The sequence below is a fragment of the Drosophila bipectinata genome, chromosome 3R (assembly GCF_030179905.1).
Source record: "Drosophila bipectinata strain 14024-0381.07 chromosome 3R, DbipHiC1v2, whole genome shotgun sequence".
In the NCBI taxonomy this organism is placed as follows: domain Eukaryota; kingdom Metazoa; phylum Arthropoda; class Insecta; order Diptera; family Drosophilidae; genus Drosophila; species Drosophila bipectinata.
In genome coordinates this window covers 18,053,273-18,078,029 of record NC_091739.1, presented here as the reverse complement: position 1 = coordinate 18,078,029, position 24,757 = coordinate 18,053,273, and the positions used below count along the sequence as shown (strand labels likewise).

At 42.1% G+C, this 24,757-nt stretch overlaps 4 protein-coding genes across 6 annotated transcripts; 2 read left to right on the top strand and 2 right to left on the bottom strand.

Moving 5' to 3' along the window:
• Window positions 1-825: 825 nt before the first annotated feature.
• LOC108130480 (uncharacterized) lies at window positions 826-9,763 on the top strand. The gene is made up of 8 exons (XM_017248929.3): window positions 826-2,356; window positions 2,427-2,554; window positions 5,077-5,168; window positions 5,229-5,462; window positions 5,530-5,800; window positions 8,765-9,214; window positions 9,276-9,434; window positions 9,497-9,763. The coding sequence occupies exons 1-8, from the start codon at window positions 1,117-1,119 to the stop codon at window positions 9,560-9,562; spliced, it is 2,640 nt and encodes an 879-aa protein (XP_017104418.2). The 5' UTR covers window positions 826-1,116; the 3' UTR covers window positions 9,563-9,763.
• A 604-nt stretch (window positions 9,764-10,367) lies between these two features.
• ClpX (Caseinolytic protease chaperone subunit) lies at window positions 10,368-14,888 on the bottom strand. Of its 3 annotated transcripts, XM_070281766.1 has the most exons (7): window positions 14,677-14,888; window positions 14,049-14,596; window positions 11,652-13,030; window positions 11,444-11,593; window positions 11,167-11,388; window positions 10,913-11,107; window positions 10,368-10,628 (listed from the first exon to the last, which is right to left on the bottom strand). In XM_070281766.1, the coding sequence occupies exons 2-7, from the start codon at window positions 14,104-14,106 to the stop codon at window positions 10,593-10,595; spliced, it is 2,040 nt and encodes a 679-aa protein (XP_070137867.1). In that variant the 5' UTR covers window positions 14,107-14,596; window positions 14,677-14,888; the 3' UTR covers window positions 10,368-10,592. The 3 variants fall into 3 exon arrangements, with proteins under 3 accessions (XP_070137867.1, XP_017104423.2, XP_070137868.1); XM_017248934.3 differs by having other exon boundaries at window positions 14,049-14,888; XM_070281767.1 differs by having other exon boundaries at window positions 10,368-10,592; window positions 14,049-14,888.
• A 114-nt stretch (window positions 14,889-15,002) lies between these two features.
• On the bottom strand, window positions 15,003-16,224 carry Surf6 (Surfeit locus protein 6). The gene is made up of 2 exons (XM_017248708.3): window positions 15,959-16,224; window positions 15,003-15,903 (listed from the first exon to the last, which is right to left on the bottom strand). The coding sequence occupies exons 1-2, from the start codon at window positions 16,134-16,136 to the stop codon at window positions 15,083-15,085; spliced, it is 999 nt and encodes a 332-aa protein (XP_017104197.2). The 5' UTR covers window positions 16,137-16,224; the 3' UTR covers window positions 15,003-15,082.
• A 256-nt stretch (window positions 16,225-16,480) lies between these two features.
• RhoGAP92B (Rho GTPase activating protein at 92B) lies at window positions 16,481-24,531 on the top strand. The gene is made up of 5 exons (XM_017249125.3): window positions 16,481-16,704; window positions 16,967-17,238; window positions 19,602-19,777; window positions 22,108-23,074; window positions 23,457-24,531. The coding sequence occupies exons 1-5, from the start codon at window positions 16,655-16,657 to the stop codon at window positions 24,233-24,235; spliced, it is 2,244 nt and encodes a 747-aa protein (XP_017104614.2). The 5' UTR covers window positions 16,481-16,654; the 3' UTR covers window positions 24,236-24,531.
• Window positions 24,532-24,757: the final 226 nt, after the last annotated feature.

Below are 24,757 nucleotides of genomic sequence, written 5' to 3'. Positions count from 1 at the left end.
TCAGAAAAATAGCAATAAAATCTGTATTTTTAAACCATTTGGGGGGTTTTAATGACTTAAAATTAGTAAAGCAAAGATAGTAGAGTTTAAATAGGCAGTTAAAATAGAAATTGGAAGGTTTTTTTTTGGCTGGAAGTAGTGCCTATGAATAATTATCTTTATTCGGTAGGAGTATCTTTTAGTTTTGTGAAATTTTGTTCAACGTTTTAAGTTTGTAGATCAGAACTCTTCTTTAATATTTTGTAAACAACGGTTTTTAAAAATTGAAATTAAGAAACTCTAATAAATAATATTTTTGTTAATTATTTTTAATGCAATAAAGGGTCTACAAATTCTTTAAGTTTTCAAAAACTGTTTTTTCGACCGCAACTGTCTTAATTTTGTACCTGCACCGTGGGATTCGGCGTATTATTTTTGGCCGAATGATATAAATTCAATTAGTTCCAATTGATTAATTGTTTGTTTTTGTACAAATACCAATAAACTGCTGAAATGCCAAGATGATTCAACGTGACACGATAATTGTTTATGTTTAGGAGCTATAGGTGTGAGTCCATTTATTAATCCAACGATATGATAATTGCTTTTGGCAGTTGATTGTTTGGTTCCTGTTTTTTTTTTTTTTATGTTTTTTCGTTTTATATTGTTGCCGAGCCACTGTGCCCGCCGTGTACGCGCCTTACGGACTATATCTGCTCGATATTCCGCCGATGGGATGCCTGCTCCCGAATCCGAATCCGTATATTTTTGTGTGGTGCGTCGGGGCCAAGTGTATGTGTTTGTGTGTAGATGTTTCTTTTTCGGATTCGGCGTCTGAAATAAACGAAATAGGAAATTTTGGTATTTTCTTTTATATAAATAGATTTTGCCATACGCAGTCTACGGAGAAAAAGTTGAAAACACTGAAAATGTGAAAAGTGAATGAAACGCATGTGAATCTGGCAGTGCAAGAGCAATCTGAGAAATACAAAAGAAATTAAATAAAATTTCAATAAATTATTGAAATAAAAATGTGAAACAGTAAAGTGTAAAGGAAACCGTGAAAATGTGATTTTTGAATTCAGAAAAGAGCAAAGAACTCAGTCAAACAATCATTTTTCGAGGTAATACAACAAAATGCAAGCCAATTCGAGTACCACCACAACAACAACCACAACCAAAACGAAAAAACTGAGCAGCGGGCCGGGGGGCAACATGATCAGTTCTGTGGCGGTGACGAGTGCCACCAAAACCACCACAACAACGAGGAAGCCAGCGGGTTCGGTATCCGGAACTGGAGCTAGTCCCAAGTCCCCTAAGGCGCCGGGTTCCGTCAGTGCAGCCACGTCTAATTCCGATTCTAATGCGGAGATCGAGGAACTGTCGAAGAAGATTACCGAAACAGCGGATGCCATTTATAACACGTGGAAGAGTCGGGGCATGCCGCCGGTGGAGCTAATGGGAGAATTCACAAACATAGCGTCCCCCTCGTCGGATACCGAGGGTCTTCAGAAGATGGTGACCAGTTTTGTGAACAAGGACAAGGAACAGCGCGGCAAAACGAATAGTCTAAAGAAGTCCGAGATCACGTCCAACGGCAAAGTGAAAAAGGCAGCCACTCCCACATCGTCCACCACGAATTACTCACCCGTTCCAGAGCCAGCCCTGCAGTCCCCCAAGAAGGTGGCCGCCGTATCGGTCAGTAAACCCGTTCCCGACGTCAACCTCAACTACGACATCAATCTGCATTTGGATGTGAACAATCTGTCCCAGCAGCAGACACAGAATCTGTTGAAAATCAGCGAACTGATACAGCAGCAGAAGGATGTGGCAGCGACGAGCGGGAAGAAACGGCAGAGCACCAAGACGAGCAGCAATGCGAGCAAGGTAACAGCAGCTGCCGGGGAGCAGCAGGCCGGCAAAAAACAGAGCAAGGCCAGCAGCAGGAGCGGGAACGGGACGCTTTCTGTTAGCATAGATGTGGTGGATGCACCGCAGCTAAACAACACCAGCCGGGTGGCCATTGCCAACAGCGCTGCAGTGAGTGATAAAGGCAGCGAGCCAGCGGCCATGAATCGCAAGTCAAGCAAAACCAAAGAAAACACCACGCCAGAAGGAAAGCCGGCAACCAAAGAGAAACCCACAGCAGCAGGAGCGACTGCATCCACACGCAAATCAACAAGTCGCAGCACAACTGATAACGCCAGCAACATGGCTGCCAACGCAGCAGCAACAGCCACATCAGACGCACCAGCACCGGCAGCAACATCAACATCAATCGATGCAACGCCAGCAACATCGGGCAGCACAACGATGCCAACGTTGAATAAAGTCAAACCGACGGGTCGGGCGGCCCTCACCAATGGCCAGGACAAAAGTAATATAACCGAAAATCTCCTCCAGAAACTCTGCAAACTCCAGATGTTGCAACTTCTTTCATCTTCCAGTTGGACTCCTCACACGCGGCTCCGTGGCCGAGCGCGTTCTCATGTTTGAAAAGTGTCCGGATGTGCGGCATTCGTTCCTGAACATCAAGCGACCTCAGGCAGATGCTCCTCCCAAGAGTCTCCTCAAGGTAAGTGCCTTATGCAATTCGATGTGGCGATCCAGTGAAAAATATGAGATTTTCGCATTGATTCGGTTGCTTAGGATGTTATCTAATAGTTGAAAATGCCAGAAGAAAATGTGCAAAAAACAAAAACAAATTGAAACAATTGAGAGGCGGCACTTTAAACTGCCCACTATCCGATCACTTAATTAGACACACAGAAAAAAAGGATATTATTTTCCAATTTATTAAAATATTTTTTAATATTAATATTAAATATTAATTTATTAACTTTTAGCTTAAGAACAGTAGTTGAATTTCAAAATTAAAAAAACTAAATTTTATAGTAAAACTATCTTTCCTTTTAAATAAATAAAATTATTCTTACAATACCTAATTTAATTTAATACTTTTATTCACCTCCTTATTTTTATTGAATAATTTTTTTTTTGTGCATCTGTAATTGATTTTATTCGGCGTTTTTTTTATGTGTTGCTACTCGTGGTGTTATCGGTGCAAAATCACAGCATCATTGATTGATTTAAGGTTACCCCAAGACGCCACGAGGGGATCGTTTGCCAATTGACTGTGGAGATGATGAGGGAGAACGGGGTTCTTTGAGATAATGAGTGAGAGTGGATTTAATTAGAATTTAATTATATTAGAAGAAGACTAAATTAGAAAAAGTATATAAATTTTTCAGATTTATTCAGTAGAGCTATAAATCAATCAACTGTATAGCTTTAACTAAATTTCTTTATAAAATAATGTATTTATAAAGAATTCAGTTAATAGAACTGGCTTGAATGGTTTTAAAGAGCATTATAAAAGAATTAAAAAGAACCTGTTTTGTTCAAGTGCCATCTGCCGATAAGCATTTATTTCGATTAAATATAATTTAATCGTGAAGTCGTGAGGGATATTCCTTATTTTGCAATTCTGGGCCTCTATATTCCAAACACATTCCTCTCAAATGAGCTTAGTCTAGCATAAACCAGCTTTCGATTTGTGGATTCCTTCGATCACGCCGGAATTCGTATAGAATCTCCTTACCCGCATTGAGTGCCCCTGGTGGTGTGTGCATATTTTCGTATATAAACAATCAAATCAAGCATTTACGATCAGCTCGAATCGTGCATAAGCAAAAACAAAATAACACACTTGGACTGAGAGGGAGGATAGAAAAAAAACAACAAAAATAAACCAAACAGCATCAAATCCCGATTTCAATACAACACAAGTACACTCATCATCACTTTGAACAATTCGAAATGCAATTGGTTGGTTTTGTTGGGTCAGTGCTCATTGTTGCTTTAGTTTTTTGTTTTCATTGTAGAATTAGTTAATTGCTTAATTACATGTGCGGGCGGGCATGGCATATTCGGAGATTTTTTTTATGAATGGCTTACCAAACTTAAATCTCTTCCAAACACTCGAACTATGCGTTACTACGATTGTTTGTAAAATTCCTCGCTGCCTCGGACGCTGATCAAAGCAAACAAATCGGCTAAAAATATATAATACCCGAAGAGAAAAAAACAGAACCTATTTTTTGCAATTAACTTTAAGGCAAACACAGGCACAAGTTGAATTCTGTATGCGTTCGATTCTGTAGTGTTTTTTGTTCTCTTGGCGTTTTGTCTATAAATTGGGCAACAATGCGTATGCGTAATATTTGACTATAAACGATGTGTAGCCGGGCGTATACGTAATATGCGCACATGCCAATAAATTGTTTGCTTTTTGTATTCTCTCCGGCATAGAAGATTAATATTTATGTTGACGTTGACAGTTTTAAAATCATGAATGGCCTGGGCAGGGATTAAAATCGACGAAACACTACCATTCATATATAAACCAAATAAAGCCAAATGCGAGTAGTGATGGGTGGGAAATTTTAACAATTGAATTGAGGAAGCCAAGAGACTGATGAAACTAGATAAATCAATGAAACATTTCCTTATTATGATAAGTTGAGCACTTAATCATTTCTATTTTATTCGGGATGATGTATACGAATACCCTATTTTGGGTATATATTAAAAAAATTTAACAAATTCCTTATGCATCCTTTTGCCACCTCCACAGATTATATACGTAAATATTTCATTTACCCCTTCTCTAGCGATTTAATGCATTTTTGTTTTTCATAGAAACAATACCTAAGCTACCGTAAAATTTGCAACATAAAAACCCACGGACAAAATATGTTTCCATTATTTAGCTAAGCCAAACGTTAATTTAAACAAAAGTTGTTGTTGTTACGTTGCCACTCATCGCTTAAATTAGACAACAATTTGTTAGTGTTTATTTGAATGGCAAACATTTAATAATAAATTCAAAGGTAAAGGGCGAACCTACGTCGATTGGGGCGTGGCTGTCTGCGGGTTTTACTCAAATGCTACAAAAAATTTCCGCCAAAACGTAAACAAAAGTTTTTTTTTCGAGAATAAATTGCGAATTTTATTGAGTGGCGCTTTGGCAGAACTGGCTACCGAATGTAAACAATTAGTGAGTGAAATTCATTTTTGTTCATATTTGTCGGACAGGTCAAGCTACACAGCACACCGCCCCCACCGCCACAGGAGCAGAATCTGCTGCAGAAGGAGATCCGTTCCACCAAGAGTGTCTACATACCCAGGTGAGTTAAGCATAAAATTAATTTTTGGAAACTTTCAATATCAGTTAAAATATTTTATAGATTCTACTTTCCACATGGCAAGCCACAGCCCACGATCGCCATGGAACGGGTATTGCGGGGCATCCTTTCCGCCTTTGACAGCTTTCCCAATAACCAGGTGACCAAGGACGAACTGCCCCGCATCCTGAAGCTCTGCGGGCTTCCCTTTTATTGGCGCATGCCGGTGATGGTCTTCTGCCAAACAGCCAGCACTGGTCTCGTGGAGCGCCAGCGTTTCGTCGAGTTCTGGAAACAGTAAGTAATTTTTTATGCATTATTTAAAAAACTTTTTTTATTAAATTCTACGAATTGAAATTTTCAGAATGAATGTGTATTGCCACGAGGCTGCCTCAAGATTCGTGTACATTCTGTCACGAGGCCAGAGGTTCCGTTCATACATTGTTCCCGAGGACCTGGTGCCCATGGTGCAAGATGTGGTGGATACACACCCCGGCCTGGCCTTTCTAAAGGAAGCCACCGAGTTCCATTCCAGATACGTGCACACAGTCATCGCGCGCATTTTCTATTCGGTGAACCGTAGTTGGAGCGGCAGGATCACAATATCAGAGCTAAAGCGATCCGATCTTCTGGAGGTAAGGTTAAAAAGAAAAAAAGAAAGAAAATCTCAACACAAAAAAATTAATACATATGTAGCTCTAAAAATGTAGCTCAAGAATCCGTTTTCGCCAAAATATAGCTCCAATTATGGCTTTCCTCTTCTTTTTCCTCATTTTTGAAAGGAATTTGACAAAAAATCGAACAAATATTTCGTTGGTAGATTTTAATGCAGATTGATTGAGAATCGGTCTACAAATCGTTTAAAGTATTCCATTTAAGAATCGGAAAGGTTTTTGTGAAGATATAGCCTTCGGAGCGGCTCATATAGTCGTTCCATGCACATTCCTCATTTTTGAAGGGGATCCCCCAGAAAATTTGACAAACAATCGAAAAAATATTTCGTTGGTAGGTTTTGATGCAGATTGATGGAGAATCGGTCTACGAATCGTTTAAGGTATTCCGTTTAAGAATCGGATAGGATTTTCAAAAGATATGGCCTTCAGAGGGGGCCATGTTTTCGTTCCATGCATTTTTCTCATTTTTAAAGGGGATCCCCCAGAAAATTTGACAAAAAATCGAAAAAATATTTCGTTGGTAGGTTTTGATGCAGATTGATGGAGAATCGGTCTACAAATCGTTTAAGGTATTTCATTTAAGAATCGGAGAGGTTTTTGTGAAGATATAGCCTTCGGAGCGGCTCATATAGTCGTTCCATGCACATTCCTCATTTTTTAAGGGGATCCCCCAGAAAATTTGACAAAAAATCGAAAAAATATTTCGTTGGTAGGTTTTGATGCAGATTGATGGAGAATCGGTCTACAAATCGTTTAAGGTATTTCATTTAAGAATCGGAGAGGTTTTTGTGAAGATATAGCCTTCGGAGCGGCTCATACAGTCGTTCCATGCACATTCCTCATTTTTTAAGGGGATCCCCCAGAAAATTTGACAAAAAATCCAAAAAATATTTCGTTGGTAGATTTTGATGCAGATTGATGGAGAATCGGTCTACAAATCGTTTAAGGTATTTTGTTTAAGAATCGGATAGGATTTTCAAAAGATATGGCCTTCAGAGGGGTCCATGTTTTCGTTCCATGCATTTTTCTCATTTTTGAAGGGGATCCCCCAGAAAATTTGACAAAAAATGGAAAAAATATTTCGTTGGTAGGTTTTGATGCAGATTGATGGAGAATCGGTCTACAAATCGTTTAAGGTATTCCGTTTAAGAATCGGATAGGATTTTCAAAAGATATGGCCTTCAGAGGGGGCCATGTTTTCGTTCCATGAATTTTTCTCATTTTTGAAGGGGATCCCCCAGAAAATTTGACAAAAAATCCAAAAAATATTTCGTTGGTAGATTTTGATGCAGATTGATGGAGAATCGGTCTACAAATCGTTTAAGGTATTCCGTTTAAGAATCGGATAGGATTTTCAAAAGATATGGCCTTCAGAGGGGGCCATGTTTTTGTTCCATGCATTTTTCTCATTTTTGAAGGAGATCCCCCAGAAAATTTGACAAAAAATCCAAAAAATATTTCGTTTGTAGGTTTTGATGCAGATTGATAGAGAATCGGTCTACAAATCGTTTAAGGTATTCCGTTTAAGAATCGGATAGGATTTTCAAAAGATATGGCCTTCAGAGGGGGCCATGTTTTCGTTCCATGTACATTCCTCATTTTTGAAGGGGATCCCCCAGAAAATTTGACAAAAAATCGAAAAAATATTTCGTTTGTAGGTTTTGATGCAGATTGATAGAGAATCGGTCTACAAATCGTTTAAGGTATTCCGTTTAAGAATCGGATAGGATTTTCAAAAGATATGGCCTTCAGAGGGGGCCATGTTTTCGTTCCATGCATTTTTCTCATTTTTGAAGGGGATCCCCCAGAAAATTTGACAAAAAATCCAAAAAATATTTCGTTGGTAGATTTTGATGCAGATTGATGGAGAATCGGTCTACAAATCGTTTAAGGTATTCCGTTTAAGAATCGGATAGGATTTTCAAAAGATATGGCCTTCAGAGGGGGCCATGTTTTCGTTCCATGCATTTTTCTCATTTTTGAAGGGGATCCCCCAGAAAATTTGACAAAAAATCGAAAAAATATTTCGTTGGTAGGTTTTGATGCAGATTGATGGAGAATCGGTCTACAAATCGTTTAAGAAATTTCATTTAAGAATCGGAGAGGTTTTTGTGAAGATATAGCCTTCGGAGCGGCTCATATAGTCGTTCCATGTACATTCCTCATTTTTGAAGGGGATCCCCCAGAAAATTTGACAAAAAATCGAAAAAATATTTCGTTTGTAGGTTTTGATGCAGATTGATAGAGAATCGGTCTACAAATCGTTTAAGGTATTCCGTTTAAGAATCGGATAGGATTTTCAAAAGATATGGCCTTCAGAGGGGGCCATGTTTTCGTTCCATGCATTTTTCTCATTTTTGAAGGGGATCCCCCAGAAAATTTGACAAAAAATCCAAAAAATATTTCGTTGGTAGATTTTGATGCAGATTGATGGAGAATCGGTCTACAAATCGTTTAAGGTATTCCGTTTAAGAATCGGATAGGATTTTCAAAAGATATGGCCTTCAGAGGGGGCCATGTTTTCGTTCCATGCATTTTTCTCATTTTTGAAGGGGATCCCCCAGAAAATTTGACAAAAAATCGAAAAAATATTTCGTTGGTAGGTTTTGATGCAGATTGATGGAGAATCGGTCTACAAATCGTTTAAGGTATTCCGTTTAAGAATCGGATAGGTTTTGATGAAGATATAACCTTAAGAAGGTTTTGGGAAAGATATGGACTTCAGAGGGGCCATATTGTCATCCCATTCATTTTCCTCATTTTTTTCCATTTTTTTTTTTTAATTTTCCCCCCAGAAAATTTGACAAAAATCGAAAACATATTTTTAGATATTCGCAATAAAATTAAACCTATATAATTGAATAATAACACCCACTGATCAGTATGTTAAAATCGAGTAACCGATTAAAATAAACCCTTTTACAGATGATCAGTTTGCTGGAGGAGGAAGAAGATATAAACCAGATTATGGCTTTCTTTAGCTATGAGCACTTTTATGTGATCTACTGCAAGTTTTGGGAACTGGACAAGGACCACGACCTGCTGATCAGCCAGGAGGATCTGGCAAAGCACAGTGACCATGCCCTGTCCACCCGCATCGTAGAGCGAATCTTCTCTGGGTGTGTGACCCGCAGTGACAACAAAAAGGCGCCAGAGGACGAGGCCAAGATGTCTTACACGGACTTTGTGTGGTTCATCCTGTCGGAGGAAGACAAGAGAACGCCAACGGCCATAGAGTACTGGTTTCGGTGCATGGACATTGATGGCGATGGAGCAATCTCCATGTACGAATTGGAATACTTCTACGAAGAGCAGCAACAGCGGATGGAGGGAATTGGTATTGAGTGCCTGCCCTTTGAGGACTGCCTGTGTCAGGTAAGACTTAATGAATATCATTTCGTTAGCTTGGACCTGGATTTTTATTCTCTTTGTTTAGATGCTGGATATGATAAAGCCTGCCAATCGTGACTGCATCACTCTGGGTGACCTAAAGAAATGCAAGATGACCCACGTGTTCTTCGACACTTTCTTTAATCTGGAAAAATATCTGGATCACGAACAACGCGATCCATTTGCCTCGCAGCGGGACGAATATGTAAGATTTTTTAACTATAACTTTGACTGGAGTGCCTATATCCTTATATCTTCCTTTTATAGACCTCGGATTGGGATCGCTTTGCGGCACAAGAATACGAGTTGCTCATATCCGAGGAGAACGATTAGGAGCCGCCTTAACATATTTATTAACTTACAAATTTTTATACAAATTTATACACTTCGAATCGAAAAAAAAAAGAAACCCAAAAATCAACAAAAAGATGGAACTACTTTTAGTTCATATGTGCAATAAATTCAAATTATTTATTATGAGTTCTGCAGATTTAGTTGAATTTTAACGACGAATAAAATAAAAATAAATTAAAACTATAGAAAGTTTGAATTCTTTTAAAATTGGTAAGTCAATTAATTTAATATTAAGCCTTAATGTTCTTAAAAGCAATTATCTGAAGACTTTCTTTGAAGTTAAACAAAGAGACATATTTTCGCCAAAAGTGTGGGTATTAGGATCAGGTAAGTATCATTGTCGATAAGCTTTTACTTATAAAAAAATGAGAAGAATCCTGGCCTATACTGGATCAGCATCACAGAAGCAAGTCATTACTATCTACTATCGATTACGATTACTATCTATCTATAATTTAAATGTTTTAATATCTTTAATCCAAATGAAAAACAGCTTTTTATTTTTTTTTTATTTCTTTATTAATTTTTTTTGTTTTCTTTTCAAAATTGATAAACTTAAAGTAGTTAAAAATAGAAATTGATTCTCGTTTATCATCATTACAATGCTACCAGAACTCATTTAGAAACTCGTTTTAGACTATGCACAATTTGCCTAAATATATTTGTTTATGTTTTTATATATAATTGGTATATGCAATAGAGGATCCTACCGTCAAGAGGTACAACAGACCACGACCACATCACAATCATCAACATGGTAATTTCGAATTAAAAATTTACCAAATTACAAAAAAAAAAGTGTTTTATTCAGCTTCTTATTCATATTAATTTTTGTTAGGATGTTATTCTGCTTACAACTGCTTCGGGCTCAAAAGATTGCGCTGCTCGTCGATAATGAATCACAGATGCATATGGATTGGGATTTTATATAAATATATATATATGTGGGAGGTTCATTTACTCCTCATCGGGTCATAATTTACAGATTGATGGGGTTCGGGCAAGGAAGCTACGGCGAACCAACCAATTTATCATTATATGAAGACTAAAGAATATACATATTAGAGGTGGTTAACTGTGAGAATCTTTTGGGATTATCATTGAATCGTGTTTGCTGTTTTGAAATGTGTTCAAGAAAATAAAGCATTCAACAGAGGCGCCGTTTGTAAGCAAGCAACAAGAAAGATGAAAATAGCTGAGGTCAACATATTAAAGATGTAAAAACAATTCGAAAAGCTGTGCGAATTGAATTACTTTTTCTGCTGTTTTTTTTTTCTGTTTTGGTTGGCTTTGGATGTGGGTATATCTGATTTACTGTTTTAGCCGTACTTTTTCACTATCCTCAAAGTTCTTATCATTATCGTTTGTGGTCTCGGAGTCTGTGGCGGGGGATCCGGATGCCGTCGTGTCCGATTCGCGACTATAAACAGGCGCTGAGCCGCCCTTTACATAATCGGCGGTAATGTGAACCCCTCGGATGTCCGAGCCAGGCACTATAAACATAGGATCCAATAGCAGTTGCTCCTAAAAGAAGATATTGGCGTTTATAAATGATTCAAGGTTTTTTTGTATAAATTAATTACCATTATGGAGCGCAGTCCTCGAGCACCCGTGTGTCTTTCCATTGCAAGCTGAGCAATTGATTTAACCGCATCATCGGTGAAGGTTAGGTCCACATCATCAAGTCCTAACAGTGCCTTGTACTGGGGTACGAGGGCATTTCGTGGCTCGGTGAGGATGCGTACTAACATGCTAATGTTCAAGCTGTGGAAAGGCACTATAACTGGAAAACGCCCAACAAATTCCTGAAGAAAAATAATTATTTTAGTTAAATGCATTTAAAAGAAACAATTGACTTACCGGAATCATGCCGAACTCGACGAGATCACGTGCCTGAACTTTGGTCAGGCATTTATCACGTTCCTCCTGATCGTTATCCATGGGACTGGCGGCTGACTGAGCTGCGCGGCGTCCAGAACCACTGGTCGAAGGCATGCCAAAGCCCAAGTACTAGAAAAGAAAATAATCAAATTAAAAAAGAACCTTTTCTTTTAATGGAACCTTATACCTTTTCATTGAGGCGGCGTGCAATGAGCCTGTCTAGGCCTGTGTAGGCACCCGAGGCAACGAACAAGATGTTTGTGGTATCCACTTGAACCGTCTCCCCGCGCAGTTTACGCGGTGAGTTCCTTTCTGGCACATTGACAACTGTACCCTCTAGCATCTTCAGCATGCCCTGCTGAACGCCCTCGCCGCCGACATCCCGAAGCTGGTGGATCCCGGGAACGGCACCGATCTTGTCTACCTCGTCCAGGAAGACAATGCCCGTCTGAGCGCGTTCCACGTTGTAGTTGGCATCTTGCAACAGCTTCGAAATTACGCTCTCGATGTCCTCACCGACATATCCTGCCTGCGTCAGCGTGGTGCAGTCGCAGATCGCGAAGGGCACATCTAAGCAGCGGGCTATGGTTTGGGCGATCAGCGTCTTGCCCGATCCGGTCGGGCCGAGCATAATAATGTTGCTCTTTTCCAGTTTGACATCGTTGGACTGTCTGTCTAAAATCTCCGAGCCGGCTCGGTTGTCACCGCCACCGCCGCGGGATGATGAAGATGAAGCGCCAGACAAGCCTCCGCCGAGTCCGGATCCGCCCAGTCCGCCACCCAGACCCATCTGGGAGGGCGACTTGGGCGGCAGCTCGCTACCCGGCGTGCTGTTTAATGTATGACCGATTCCGGTGATGTGCAAAAGGTCGGGACGTGGAATTCCATCCAAACCGCCACTGCCGGCTCCGCTGCCACTTCCACTGCCCTGTTGCTGGAGCTGCGGCAGGTTGTGGTGGATGCGTTTATAATGATTATAAACAGCTACTGCTAGAACTTTTTTGGCAAAGTCTTGGCCAACCACATGCTTGTCCAGATACTCCATGATCTTCTGCGGCGGTGGAGGTGGCTTTCGCTGATTCTTTGGCTCGTCCTTGGCCCGCTGCTTAGTCTCCACTTCAGACAGAACAACAAAGAAGTAGTTGCACTTGGCGCACTTGACAAATCTCGTCGAGCTAACGAACGTCTCCACTTGGGTGCAGGCGCTACCGCATTTCGGACACGAGAGGAACTTGTCGCTACCGCTTCCACTTCCGCTGCCAGGAGGATCGGTGCCGCTACTGGATGAACTTGCACTAGATCCAGACCCCGCTCCAGAGCTAGGACTCTTAGAGGAGCCTCCTGACCGACCGCTCTCACCCGAATCGTCGGGCGTCCTGCTGGAGGCGTTAGTTATGTCAATGTACGCCGGTATGGCCATGGCGGGCTCGAGCATGACTTGCCGACTGAGGGTGCAATGCCGTGTGGCCAGGTGAAAGCGACGCACACCCGAAACTCCATCTTCTGCATTCCGTGTGCTCAAAATAACGCATCTCGCCGAGCGTTGTGTGTGTCCAACCCCGCTACCTGGAAATATAAAGGGGTTTATCATAATTTCTTGGCAGAATTAATGGAATTCCAATCCATAAGGCGAAAACTGTCAGAGAGAACTGTGTGTACACCGCAGGGGTCCAAAAATAGAACAACGATTTATAGTATTGATGGTGTTTGGATGCAAAAAACACTCAATGCGACAAACAGAGAGATTGTGAAAGCAATGACCCTACTGTGACCGGGGTTAACGCTTCCTTAAACTGTAGCAATTGATGATAGGCGGGAGTGTGGATGAGGACCCATCTAAATAAGGCAACAAAGAAACTATCAACAAATAAAGGCCAAGGCCAATTAACACCTTTTGATATAATAGGTGACTCGCACAAATTTCGCGTCAAATCAGACCTAATCTTGCCCTCAACAGGTGGCATAACTTTAAACGCAACTAAAATCTACTTGAAGTAACTAGTAACTGCTTTTTTGGAGTGCATTTTGTTAGGTAAACTTCCGCCTCTCGACTTTCCTAACCTGTAGACCAACTAATATTATAACCTGGCTATTAAAAATATGTAAGAAATTGCCCAGGCGAAGACACGAAATAATAAAAAATCATTGCGTCAGAGTGGCTGTAATAATAATTAAGCTACCTGGCCAAATGTGCCACAATATTAAAAAAATTCAAGTTCAGTTGGTCCAAAGGCACGCACTTGTCTGATTGGGAAATGCGGGCCAATCTGAGGCCCCCTTTGGAGGCGACTCTGCTTGAATGTTGACCGCCAGAGCAGCTTTTTGATATCGGAAAAGAAGACGACCTTCACTCGATGGTTTGAGCAGTATTTTTTGAATCACATAAACAACTGAAACGGCTACTAGCTAGAAAATTCTGATTAGCAGCGAAATAAAGAGGGAGAGGGGGTTTGGGTATATCGCTAGGTAAACTGCAGTCTGTTTTCCACCAGGTTGTTGTTTTTTGTTTGTCAGCAAATGACGCAGTTACGTATGCGATTTGCACAACAACAATCTCAAAATGAAAACACCAACAACAACTCACCCTTTGCCCAGACACTGTATTTGGGACCCAGCAGGATAATCCGCCGCACCATGCTCATGGTGGCTAAAACCTGCTCCTGATCCTTCTGCTCTCCGCCTCCTCGATCACCTGCTCCTTTTCCTACTTATATGTTCCGTTTCCCTTCTCCCCTATGCTTCCACACTGCTCAGCTGGCCGCTTGGGTGCTTCTTCTTCTTGCTCTTCCGCTGCTGGTGCAGATTTGACGAATTGGTATTGTTGAGGTGGCCGCTTCTGGAGAAGATTACGAATTTTCTTGTTGCAGTACGAAATGCGCCGTAATTGTGCGCTGCTTTTCCGACTGTCGCTTGCTTATTTTCGTTGGAAATGGGGGAACAGATTGCGCTCTGCACGTAATTTGTGTTTTGGCTGTGTGCGTGCGTGTGTTTCTCGCTGCTTCTGCTCTGCTCTCGTTGTCTCTGTGCTTCTTCTTCCTTCTGATATCAACACTTTATGTTATAATTTATAAAGCCACCGATTTATGGAGGTAATTCCCTCGAATGTCTGAGGAAAATCTGGAAAAATTCCACCTAGGATGATACAAGAACCGATAGTTTGCGCAACAATCGCTATCGACATCAGCTGTTCGCAGCGCAGCTCTTCTTCTTACTCTTCGTTGGACAAATACGCACAGTGGACAGATAATGATAACGCGCAGGCAAAAAAAAGCGCTGCCAAACGCGGGCGGGAGACTATGGTACTTGAAATTTTGGTCTGTAAACAAATTTTGGATTGTCACGGGGCCGGAATAATGAATTTAGGCAAAGGCGAAGGGAAAAACAAAAGTATTACAATTTCCAAAGATTACTCTTTTTTTTAAAGTAAGTCTGAGTGGAATTCCAAGGGATCATATTTAAATATGCCCAATACCAATAACCAGGCCAAGACGAGGTTCTCTCCATGACCTTTTTTTAAATGAAAACATTACGATAAAAATTCGTTAAGCCAAAGATATTTTAATTTCTTTAAATATACTATTTTTTGCTAAGATTCTAGAAATCTTAAACTTATATTATTTAATAACCAGGAATTATACGACCCTTCTTGGCCGCCGTCTTCAACTTCTTCTTTTTCTTGTCCTTGCTGCGCTTGTCCAAGTTCTCTTGGCGTTTCTTCTGACGCTTGGCTATGTCGTGTTCCACCTTCTGTTTGCGTTCAGTCCACTTGTTCTTAGCCTTCTTCTTCTCCTTAGTTTTCTTCTTAATGGCCTTTTGGAGGAGTTTGGTGTCATCCTTCACCTTCTTACCCTCCACTTTGTCAAAGGCCTTGCGCCAAGCGATATCATTCTGCATTTCCGCAGCCTTCTCTGTATCCCCCTGTTCCCGTAGCTCGGTAAGTTGCTTCTTGGTGTCACGCAACTTTTTCAGTATCTCCTTGGGATTTTTGTGGGATTTCTTGGTCTTTCCACCGGGATTCGCCGCAAAGTCTACTTTGGAGTAGACGATTTTTGCTTCCTGATTGTAAACTGGCTGCACCTTTACTGACTTAATCTGCCCCTTGCTGTCTTCCTGGTCGGCATCCTGCTCGCTTTTGATCACTCCTTTCTTAAGTTTCTGCTGCTTGACATTTTCGTTTTTAAGATTTTTGGCCGACGAGAGTAGCAGCTTCTGAACACCCTTGCTGCGCTTCAGTTTTTTGGCCTCCCGACGTTTTTGCTGCTTTTCCGTGGTCGGTTTCTTCTTCTGGCGCAGCTTGTTTTTGATGGAAGCGATACGTTCGTTCACATCCCCGTCGTCGGAATTGGCAGTCTTCTTTGAAGGAAGCTTCAATTTTTTGTTCTTTTTCTTTGTCCCTCCTTTTTTGTCCGGAAGCAAATAGTCCTCGTAAGTCTCCTCATCTGAATGCATACAATATTCACCATCGGAATAATAGTAATATTAAATGGATTTTACCTTCTTTTTTAGTGTAAGGAACTTTGTGTTTGGTCAGCAGGTGTAGAACACGCTGCTGAAAATTCTTAGCAACTTTAAGCAGGTCCTGCTTAGCCTTTGGCTTTGGCTTCTTTTTCACACCGTGAAGCGCTTCGTATTCCTCCCGGAGGCGTTTAACAATTTCCGCCTGGCGGGTCATTTTTTTCAGTAAAACTAACGAATAATATAAATGTTAGCGGTTTGACACACGTGCAGGTTCCAGTATGACCCTAAATTGGGAATGACGTTCTATTGATGGAACTATCGATTAGTGAAGATGTTAGTTTTTTACATTTTCATATTAATCTTAATAATAAATTAAATTATAATCTAATTATCGGTTAAAATATGTTTTATTTATATTTATTACCGCAGATTTAATTTTAATACAAAGTTTTTAAGGCATTGATTTTGTGCTATTTTGGTATTTTTGGGAAAAAGTACACAGGGCGGTTCGTGCAAAATACCAAAATATACTAAAGAAAACTTAGCACCATCACCGGAGTTTCTGGGGATTTCATATGGCATATGGCAGCACTAAAACATCGTTCAAGAAATGACTAATTTGCCAGTTTTAAGTATTTACTCAATGCCCAGCTAATTACACATCGGAAAACAACAAAACGTACGGCGGAAAAAGTTGGAGACGCGAGCGGGAAAACCAGCGAAGCAGTCAAGATGAAGAGGCAATTCGCGAAAATCAAAATTGCAGCCGAAAATCTGTCAAGGTAAGTTCAAAGGCCACCAGACGTCGTGTATCGCTATGTGGCTGTGAGGGGCTCTATGGCAAGTATATGTAACTGCGCTCCAGGCAGAGACATATAAACAGACAGGTGTTGCCTCATCGCATCAACAACAACAAAAGCAAAACAAGAAGATCAGCAGCTGCATCAGCAGTGACAACAATAACAAAAGACATGCAAAGTGGGCGACTGATGACCTAACGGCAATGTTTTCCCCCCCTTCCTCTCTCCCCATCTCCCGCTGTAGGTCCACCAAGTCGGATTGCAAAGATTCGGAGCTGGAGACGATTGAACGTCAGGTGGACAGATACCGGGATACTATCGAGAAGATTGTTCGCAAGCTGCCGGCGTTGAGCAGCAGCGGAAATAGCAGCAGCAGCAGCAATGGTCAGGTGAGCAGTGAGGAGCAGGATAAGCGGACCAAGAAGAACAGCCACTACAAGATTGCCCAGGCGCTGGATGAGTCTGCCAAGGAGTTGCCCAAGGATATGCCGCTCCAAAAGGTTCTGGCCAATTGCGGTTAGTAAAGTGCTTGTGATTGTGTTTACCAGTGAGCTAATCGATAGCTAAAATGAGGTGTTTTTAAAGCCATTAAGTAGTTAAGTGGGTGAAACATTCTTAAGTTAGGTAATGGTGGAAATTCTTAGACAGAGTTCTTTTATGAAAATGACCTTTCCCGAGTAAAGTGTGTACCAAGTCTTTTTCTAGACATAACTTCTAGGATTCTAGCTTTATTTAATGATATCCGAGAAATCCCTCGAGTTGGCAACTGGAAATGGCCAAAAAATTCAAATTCCTTAAATTCATGGCATACACAAATAGTATCTAGCCGATTGTGTGGCAGCCATGCTGCTGATAAGGGCTACTGTGGTTCGCAATCGCAATCGCTTGGAGGCCCAAATCCGATAATCGCCCTCAGACATGCACATATATTGCAAATATGATTGTGTGGAGCGGAGGCTACTACTGACTGCCGGATGACTGTGTCACGGGCTTGCGTGTTGTGTCTGTATCTGTATCTGTATGGGGTGTTGCTGTTTGCGGCCTCGCCTTGTCGCTTGGCCTTGTGGCATTTACATTTCTCAACATCAACATCGACAGCCAAGTCGGCTTTAATATATAGCGAATAAACCGTCTATCTTGTGGTAGTATGAGTGCTTTTTTTTTAATCATAATTATAATTTTTATTATGGCTTTTTTTCGCTGCTTTCTTGCTTTCAACCCGTTCGCCAGCATTTGCGGTTTTGGCATTATTATCTATTTATATACCTTTGTGTTTTTTGTTTAGCCATCCCGCCCCCACTAGCGCCCGCTTTTATTGCCCTACTCCAGTGTGATTTATTGTGCATTTCATTTAAATTTGTTACACATCGCTCACGAATTGCTGGCACGGGTAAACGTAGATAATTATGCTAGCTGCTGGGGAGTAAAAGTAAAAGTCTGAGTCGAATTCATACATCATCGTTATGATCGCTCTTCCGATTGCTTCTCTTCTCGTTTCCTCCTCATACAGCATATATTTTGTGGGCGCTCCCCCTTGGGTTATATTACTCATTCGTTAGGTTTGTTATTTTTATTTTTATTTTTCTCGTATTGTTTCCATTTGGCGTTTCCTCTGCCTCGCATTCCACATTCAACATTTTCGCATATGCGTGTGCGTCAATTGCAATTTGGATGCAATTGCTCGGCCCTCGTCTTGTCCCGTCTCGGTGCAACTGCATCTGGCCCATGGCAGTGGTTCAAGAGCATCGGCGGTTGTGTAACTTCCAGGGATCCGATCCCTCTTTTGTTTTAGCCACTTGCCCACGTTCCCGATTGGCCACGGAGGTCTCAGCTACAGTGTACGTGTGTTCATGAGCGTCAGTTGAACGCTTTTTGAATTATAAGTGGGTCAAAATAGACAATTCGTAGACTCGTTGGCGAATAAAACAAAGAAATTTTAAAAACAGATAGCCCTAGAAATACGAAATATTTGTTTATTATGAGGCAATCTCTAAATGAAGACATCATAACCCACAATTTTCATCAAGTGCCAGTAATCACTCCAAGAGGGACAACCTCTTGGAACTAGCTTATTAGGGGTTATAATGCGCCCGCAATTAGAGACCGATATCATCTCAGTTTAACCCACTGTGCGCCCTTTTTAGCTTTCATTGTTAGCCACGATGCGCTTCAATTCAACTCATCACATCACATCCACATCCCACAAGGGGAAAGAAAATCGAGCGTATCTCGAATTGTTATACTCCAGTGCCGCTTCAGACTTAGACTTCCCCCAGCGACGACCGACCGACCGACCGGGCGACCTCTTTGCCTTTATTGCGGGTTCAGCTGCTGGGCCTCGAGTCTCATAGCACTCCACACAATTATCACAATTTTGCTTACTCAGCTCGTCAACCCATTCGCCTGTCGCCTATACTCACTCACCTTCCCCCGCACTTGGCCCGCATCCGAGCGAAGCAACTCCAGTAACTGGAAACCGGCACGCCAACATCTTCGGAGCTACCGCTGAGCGATAAGGTCTTAAATAAGCATTGACTTCCTCACTTGCGGGTGGAATAGAGTCTGTCTATGCATCTCCACTTAACCCATTAAAGGCAACTACCAAGTTTCAAGATAGTAGATCGATAAGCTTATACTTTTATATATATATTTTTATTGGAATGGGTTGAACTTGATAAGAATATGAATATAAATTCATTCATTATTATTATAACTTTACAATTTTTATTCATAAAGAGCTCATCTTATGAGTAAAGAGTTAAGGAAGCTTGACTAATGATAGCTACATAGATAAAACATTTAATAGCCATCGTCCTACATTCGCTTATGAAATATCAAATATTTACTCATGTCTAAACCTCTCTGGGTTGAATTTTTAGGTGAGCTGGAGAAGACGATGGCCGAGTGCATCATCGAGAGCGAGCTGGAGACGGAGACAAAGGTGGTGCGGCGACTGAAAAACATCTTGGACAAGGAAATCCAGGAGATCTCCGCGCTCAAGCGCAACGTATCCCGCACTCTGCAGGAGTACACCTCTCTGAAGCGCAGCTACGAGGTGAGTGCCTGGGTGATCATAAATCCAACTGGCATTAAGCAACCATTAAATATTCATACATAAGTGCGATGTGCAGGTGAGGGAACCGTGCCAGTGAATAATGCTGTACTTCCGTTTTCACCAAACAGCGCGCGATGACAATGGTAGATTGTTAAATTAATTAAGAAATATGCTTTGGGGGAAATAATGGTTTGGCCGAAGAGTTAGCTCAGCTGGTCAAGTGATTTCGGGCTTTTTCCCAGCGATATCCAATCGTGAAGTGGTCTCTGATTAATGAACTACCGGCTTGAATATTTCTCTCAACTTAATAGCACTGTGGTTTGCAGTTGCGATATATTCAAGTGGCAAGTTCACATATCACTTTTATGGTGTAAGAACCCTACTCCAGTTAGGGGCTTACACGGATTTCCCCGGAATGTAACTTCCAGATAGGCGCTTTCCCAGTATCAGGTGTCATAAAACTACCAAGTAAAGTGAGACCTCTCACTTTTCAATCAAAGCATAACCACTGTACCGAGGCGGATGCCATGGAGCGCCGGCAAAAGAAGCAATCAATTTTTAATTTCCATTTATTATTATTGCCGCCTGGTTGTTGTTCTTGTTGGGGTCTTTCTTTGGTGTTCTCTGGCTTTATCTCACGCCAGTTTCTATTGTTTGTTTGCCATGCTTTTCGTTTGTCCGTCCGTCCGTATTTGTCGCTTACGTTTTTATGATACGAATTCGATTGTTTCTTATCGCCCTGCCTGGTGCCTGGTGGCTGGCCTGGGCCATTGTGCCGGAGAATCTTGGCGTGATGGAATGGGATTCGAAATGGGTTGAACTGAGATGAACGGCTTTTTGTGTTCCAATTCCTCGACACTCGATTGGTTCTGGCCATTGACGACGACTACAAGTGTGGAACCGAACAGTTACCAGAGCCAGAGACTATCTGGACACAAAAAGTTACTTTTTAAGTTTCATTGTTTTTTTTATTATTTATTTTTATCGTTGTTGCTTTTTTTTGCTTACTTGCTTTTTCCGCTTTATTTTGTACAAATCACGACGCCTTATGCCTTATAGAGAGACATCGGGTCGGGGATGACTAGACTGGACGCTGTATTTGTTGATGTATGTTCGATGCCCGTTTAGGGTGACGGAAGACGTTCATTGACTTTGGCGCGAGTGACATCATAATTGAAATGGACACAACACGACAGCTGACCACCTTGATTGGCTTGAATTCGATGGCGTATCGCAGAACAGTAAACCGAAACCGAAGTTATTTACACTCCCCGGTAATCTTATCGCCACCCATAATTCGCTAATCACACGCTCCCGTGTTGTTGCTATTGTTCTAATTGCACTCCCTGACACAGATCCGATCCGAAAACATACTCTACTATACAAGGCCTGTCGCCTCTGTCTTTGGAAGTGTTAGATTTGGTGCCCGGAATGTGTAATTTGTATGTCTGATGATGTATGTAGGTCGCTGAAAGGTTGCAGCTCAGGGAAATCACTCGTGTGACTCACTCGAAGTGCTCACATTAGAGTAGGAAAGGAGCTTCAATTGATAATTAGCTGCTGGCTGGCATTGTCTTCTCGGCTGGAGATAGTGTTGGGTTGCTTGCCAGCAGTTACAGCAATTTGTCACGATTTGTTTATTTTTAGCAGCCTTATGATACGGGATAGGGCGATGAATGCCAGTGCCACTGCCAGAGCCAGTTTGTTTACACACAATGGATAATGCTGTTGTAAGCAAAACTTACATAATGAAGCTCGCCCTTTGTGATGCTGAATGGCTTGATTAACCGAATCAGAAATAGCTTATTTTAAATTAGTTTACATAAAGACGTAGCTGACAAAAAGATGCCTAATAAAAGCTAGTTGTGGCAGGTTTGAAATTAATAATCGATACTCTTTCTAGACTTGACTTAGTCCATTGTTTCTTATCAGTGCGGCTATGAACCAACTCCTTTGTGAGTCAAGAGTTGAAAAGTGTGTAATGTCACCTTAGTCAGTGCTCCCATTTTGATTATGTACACATATGCGTTTTATTTCCAATACTGCCCATTGTCTGGAATCCGAATCGAAACAAAGACCTTGAAGTGTGCGGGAAAAGCTGAACTGCGGCTGCGGTTGAGGCTGAGGTCGATCTATTTTTGTGTGGCGCGCTATTCATCTCTTAGTCACTTAAGTCACTAGGAAAACTATTTCCAGTAGAGGGTGCTGGCTGGTCAGATAAGATATTCCGAATTCTTGAACTTTGAAGTATGCGGAATGTGACGATTCTCCCGGCATTGCCCCTTATCTATAATACAGTCGACTAATCAGTGCAATATTCCAACCCACAGGCGGCAATCCGACTGGAGGAACCGGCGGCCAAGGTCAACCAAATCAAGAGCCAGCAGGAGGAGTGCGAGGTGAAGCTGGAGAAGGATCGGGATGCCTGGGCGGCACAGATGCTGGAACTGATATCCAAGGAGGACGAGATCGTCAGCTGCATCCGCGACTATGTGCTCAACCAAAGAAACTACCACGAACGGGCGCTGCAACATGTGAACGCTTCCCTGGCCCGCATTCAGGACACCATTCAGTCCACGGAGAAGTCCCGCTTTGGCACCTCGCTGAAGGAGCACCTGACGTCTACCAACCGCGAGATCTCGTATATCGTGGAGCTGTGCTGCTGTTGCCTGCTGGAGCATGGGCTGGAGGAAGAGGGTCTGCTGCGCGTCGGATGTGCCAGCACCAAGCTGCGCCGCATGAAGCACGCCCTGGAGGCGCAGCACGTGAAAACGCCGCTTCCGCTCGACTACCAGGATCCGCACGTCATTGGCTCCATACTCAAGCTCTACCTCCGCGAGCTGCCGGAGCCACTGCTCACGTATGGCTTGTATAAGGACTTTATACGGATCGCCGAGCGCCACAGCGAGGCCGAACGCAAAACCGAAATCAAAGCCATTCTGGGGAAGCTGCCCAAGGAGAACTACGCCAACCTGCGCTACCTCACCAAGTTCCTGGCGCTCGTCCAGCAGCGTTCCGTGCACAACAAGATGAGCTCCCAGAACCTGGCCATTGTTATGTCCCCGAACATGCTCTGGCCCCGCATCGATAAAAGCAGCAACGCGCCCGCGGACTACATCGGCCAAGTGAACAGCTCCTCGGCGGCCAACATCATTGTCGAGTTACTTATCAGCCAGTGGGACTACTTCTTCACGGGCGAGGTCGACTTTTATCTGACACTGCAGAAGCAGAAGCTTTTTGTGGAGGGCAAGAGCAAGTCGAACTCTTCAAACGAGCATCTGGACAAGCACGATAGTGGTAAGCATGCTGGACATTCAGAACTCTATAGCTCCAACCACTCGCTGCCAAATACAGTATTTGATTTATAACTTTAGTATTTTTGGAAATATTTGAACTAACATATATAGAGTATATATAGTAAAGCATCTGTAGTAAAAGCTTTTTTGTATATTTTAAAGATTTATCAATTAAAATTGTGAATATGAATGACATTAAATGACAAATTGAACTAATACAACAGATTTGGATGAAATTTATTGCTCATGTTCATTAAAATGTCATTCATTATCGTTCCATTGATTCATCTTCATTGTGGAGACTTAAGCTATAGAAGTTCGATTGTAAATTAATTAATATTTTAAATATCTGACGCAATTATTGAATATAATCCTATCCGCAGAAGTCCTAGAAAGTCCTCGCTATGGAACCCTGCGAAGGCAGAAGCAGGCAGCTCCCTCACCACCCACCACCAACGGGAATGGCACCAACAACATGACCACATCACAGACTTCGCATCGGCCGCATGCCAAGGAACTGTTTCCACAGCAGCCGCCTGCGCAGCCACAGGAGAAGCCGGCGAAACCACCTCTGCCGAACCTGCCTCAGTTCCAAACACCCGCCGCCAATCAGCCGACGCAGGTCACGCAGCTAGAGGCCCTGCCTCCACCTCCCGTGACACCAGCGAAGCCAGTGCCCATGACACGAACGCAATTCTTCGGGCTTGACAATCTGCCTTCGCCGACGGCTGATCGCAAGAGCACAGATAGCATCGGTAGCTTTAAGCTGAAACCGGATGTGCCGCAAAAGCCCCTGCTTCCCAAACGGCCGGCAGTTTTGGGAGTAGGAATGGGCAAAAACGATGGCAAAAGCGATGATGAGGGTGCCGTGACACCCACCCAAGCGACAATTGATAATGGCAACGGCAGCGTTCGCTTCAAAACGGAAAACTTTCTGGAAAAGCTGCGACAGGAGAATGCTGTCGAGACGAATGGAACACGAGAGGAGGCCACGGTCAAGGAGAACAACCATAACCACGAGCAGCAATCTACGGCAGCGGAGCCACCGCCGGCACAGCAACCTCAGGCAACTACGCCCATCTCCCCAAACTCATTTCAAACACCCAAGAGACCAACTGTGCCAGCGCCGCCACCTCCAACAAATCGCAAGCAATCGGATTAGAGGATAACCGGAGCAGGAGGAGAGGAGGTTTTGCCGTTTTGTGGAAACGCAGAAAGAGTCATTAGGTGTTACTGTTTACTCGTTAAGACTTGAACGCACAGTAGTATGAACAATATTACGTAATTTAAATGATCCTTGCGGTTAGGAGACCTTGTGCATTATAGAGAGAATAACCTCTGCGTATTTTGCATTTGTATTTTTGCCTTGTCCATAAGCAATCTAATTTAGCCATATAAAATTATCAACCGATATCCATTTATTTGTATGCGTATACATATAAAATATATATCCATATATATATATATATAGTCTGTAGTAGGCCACCATAACTCAATCGTCGAAATTTGATTTAAACGTTAGCACATGCGAGCTCTTAATTGTTAATCCTTGTTTGAAAGGTTGTGATAGATCAGAATGGTTTGTGTTTCCTTAATTTTGTAATTGCATTTCTTTTGCGCCAATTTTGTTTCCTTTTTTTCCAACGAAAGACACTTTTCATTGTGATTTACCTTTTCTAAAATG

Coding starts and splice junctions, on each gene's coding strand:
- LOC108130480 (XM_017248929.3), top strand. CDS start 1,117: ATGCAAGCCAATTCGAGTACCACCACAACAACAACCACAACCAAAACG. Junction 2,357..2,426: donor CACCAATGGCCAGGACAAAA/GTAATATAACCG, acceptor TTCATCTTCCAG/TTGGACTCCTCACACGCGGC. Junction 2,555..5,076: donor CTCCCAAGAGTCTCCTCAAG/GTAAGTGCCTTA, acceptor TTTGTCGGACAG/GTCAAGCTACACAGCACACC.
- ClpX (XM_017248934.3), bottom strand. CDS start 14,106: ATGAGCATGGTGCGGCGGATTATCCTGCTGGGTCCCAAATACAGTGTC. Junction 13,031..14,048: donor ATACAGTGTCTGGGCAAAGG/GTGAGTTGTTGT, acceptor TTATATTTCCAG/GTAGCGGGGTTGGACACACA. Junction 11,108..11,166: donor GAGGACTGCGCTCCATAATG/GTAATTAATTTA, acceptor ATCTTCTTTTAG/GAGCAACTGCTATTGGATCC.
- Surf6 (XM_017248708.3), bottom strand. CDS start 16,136: ATGACCCGCCAGGCGGAAATTGTTAAACGCCTCCGGGAGGAATACGAA. Junction 15,904..15,958: donor TCCTTACACTAAAAAAGAAG/GTAAAATCCATT, acceptor GTATGCATTCAG/ATGAGGAGACTTACGAGGAC.
- RhoGAP92B (XM_017249125.3), top strand. CDS start 16,655: ATGAAGAGGCAATTCGCGAAAATCAAAATTGCAGCCGAAAATCTGTCA. Junction 16,705..16,966: donor GCAGCCGAAAATCTGTCAAG/GTAAGTTCAAAG, acceptor CTCCCGCTGTAG/GTCCACCAAGTCGGATTGCA. Junction 17,239..19,601: donor AAAGGTTCTGGCCAATTGCG/GTTAGTAAAGTG, acceptor TTGAATTTTTAG/GTGAGCTGGAGAAGACGATG.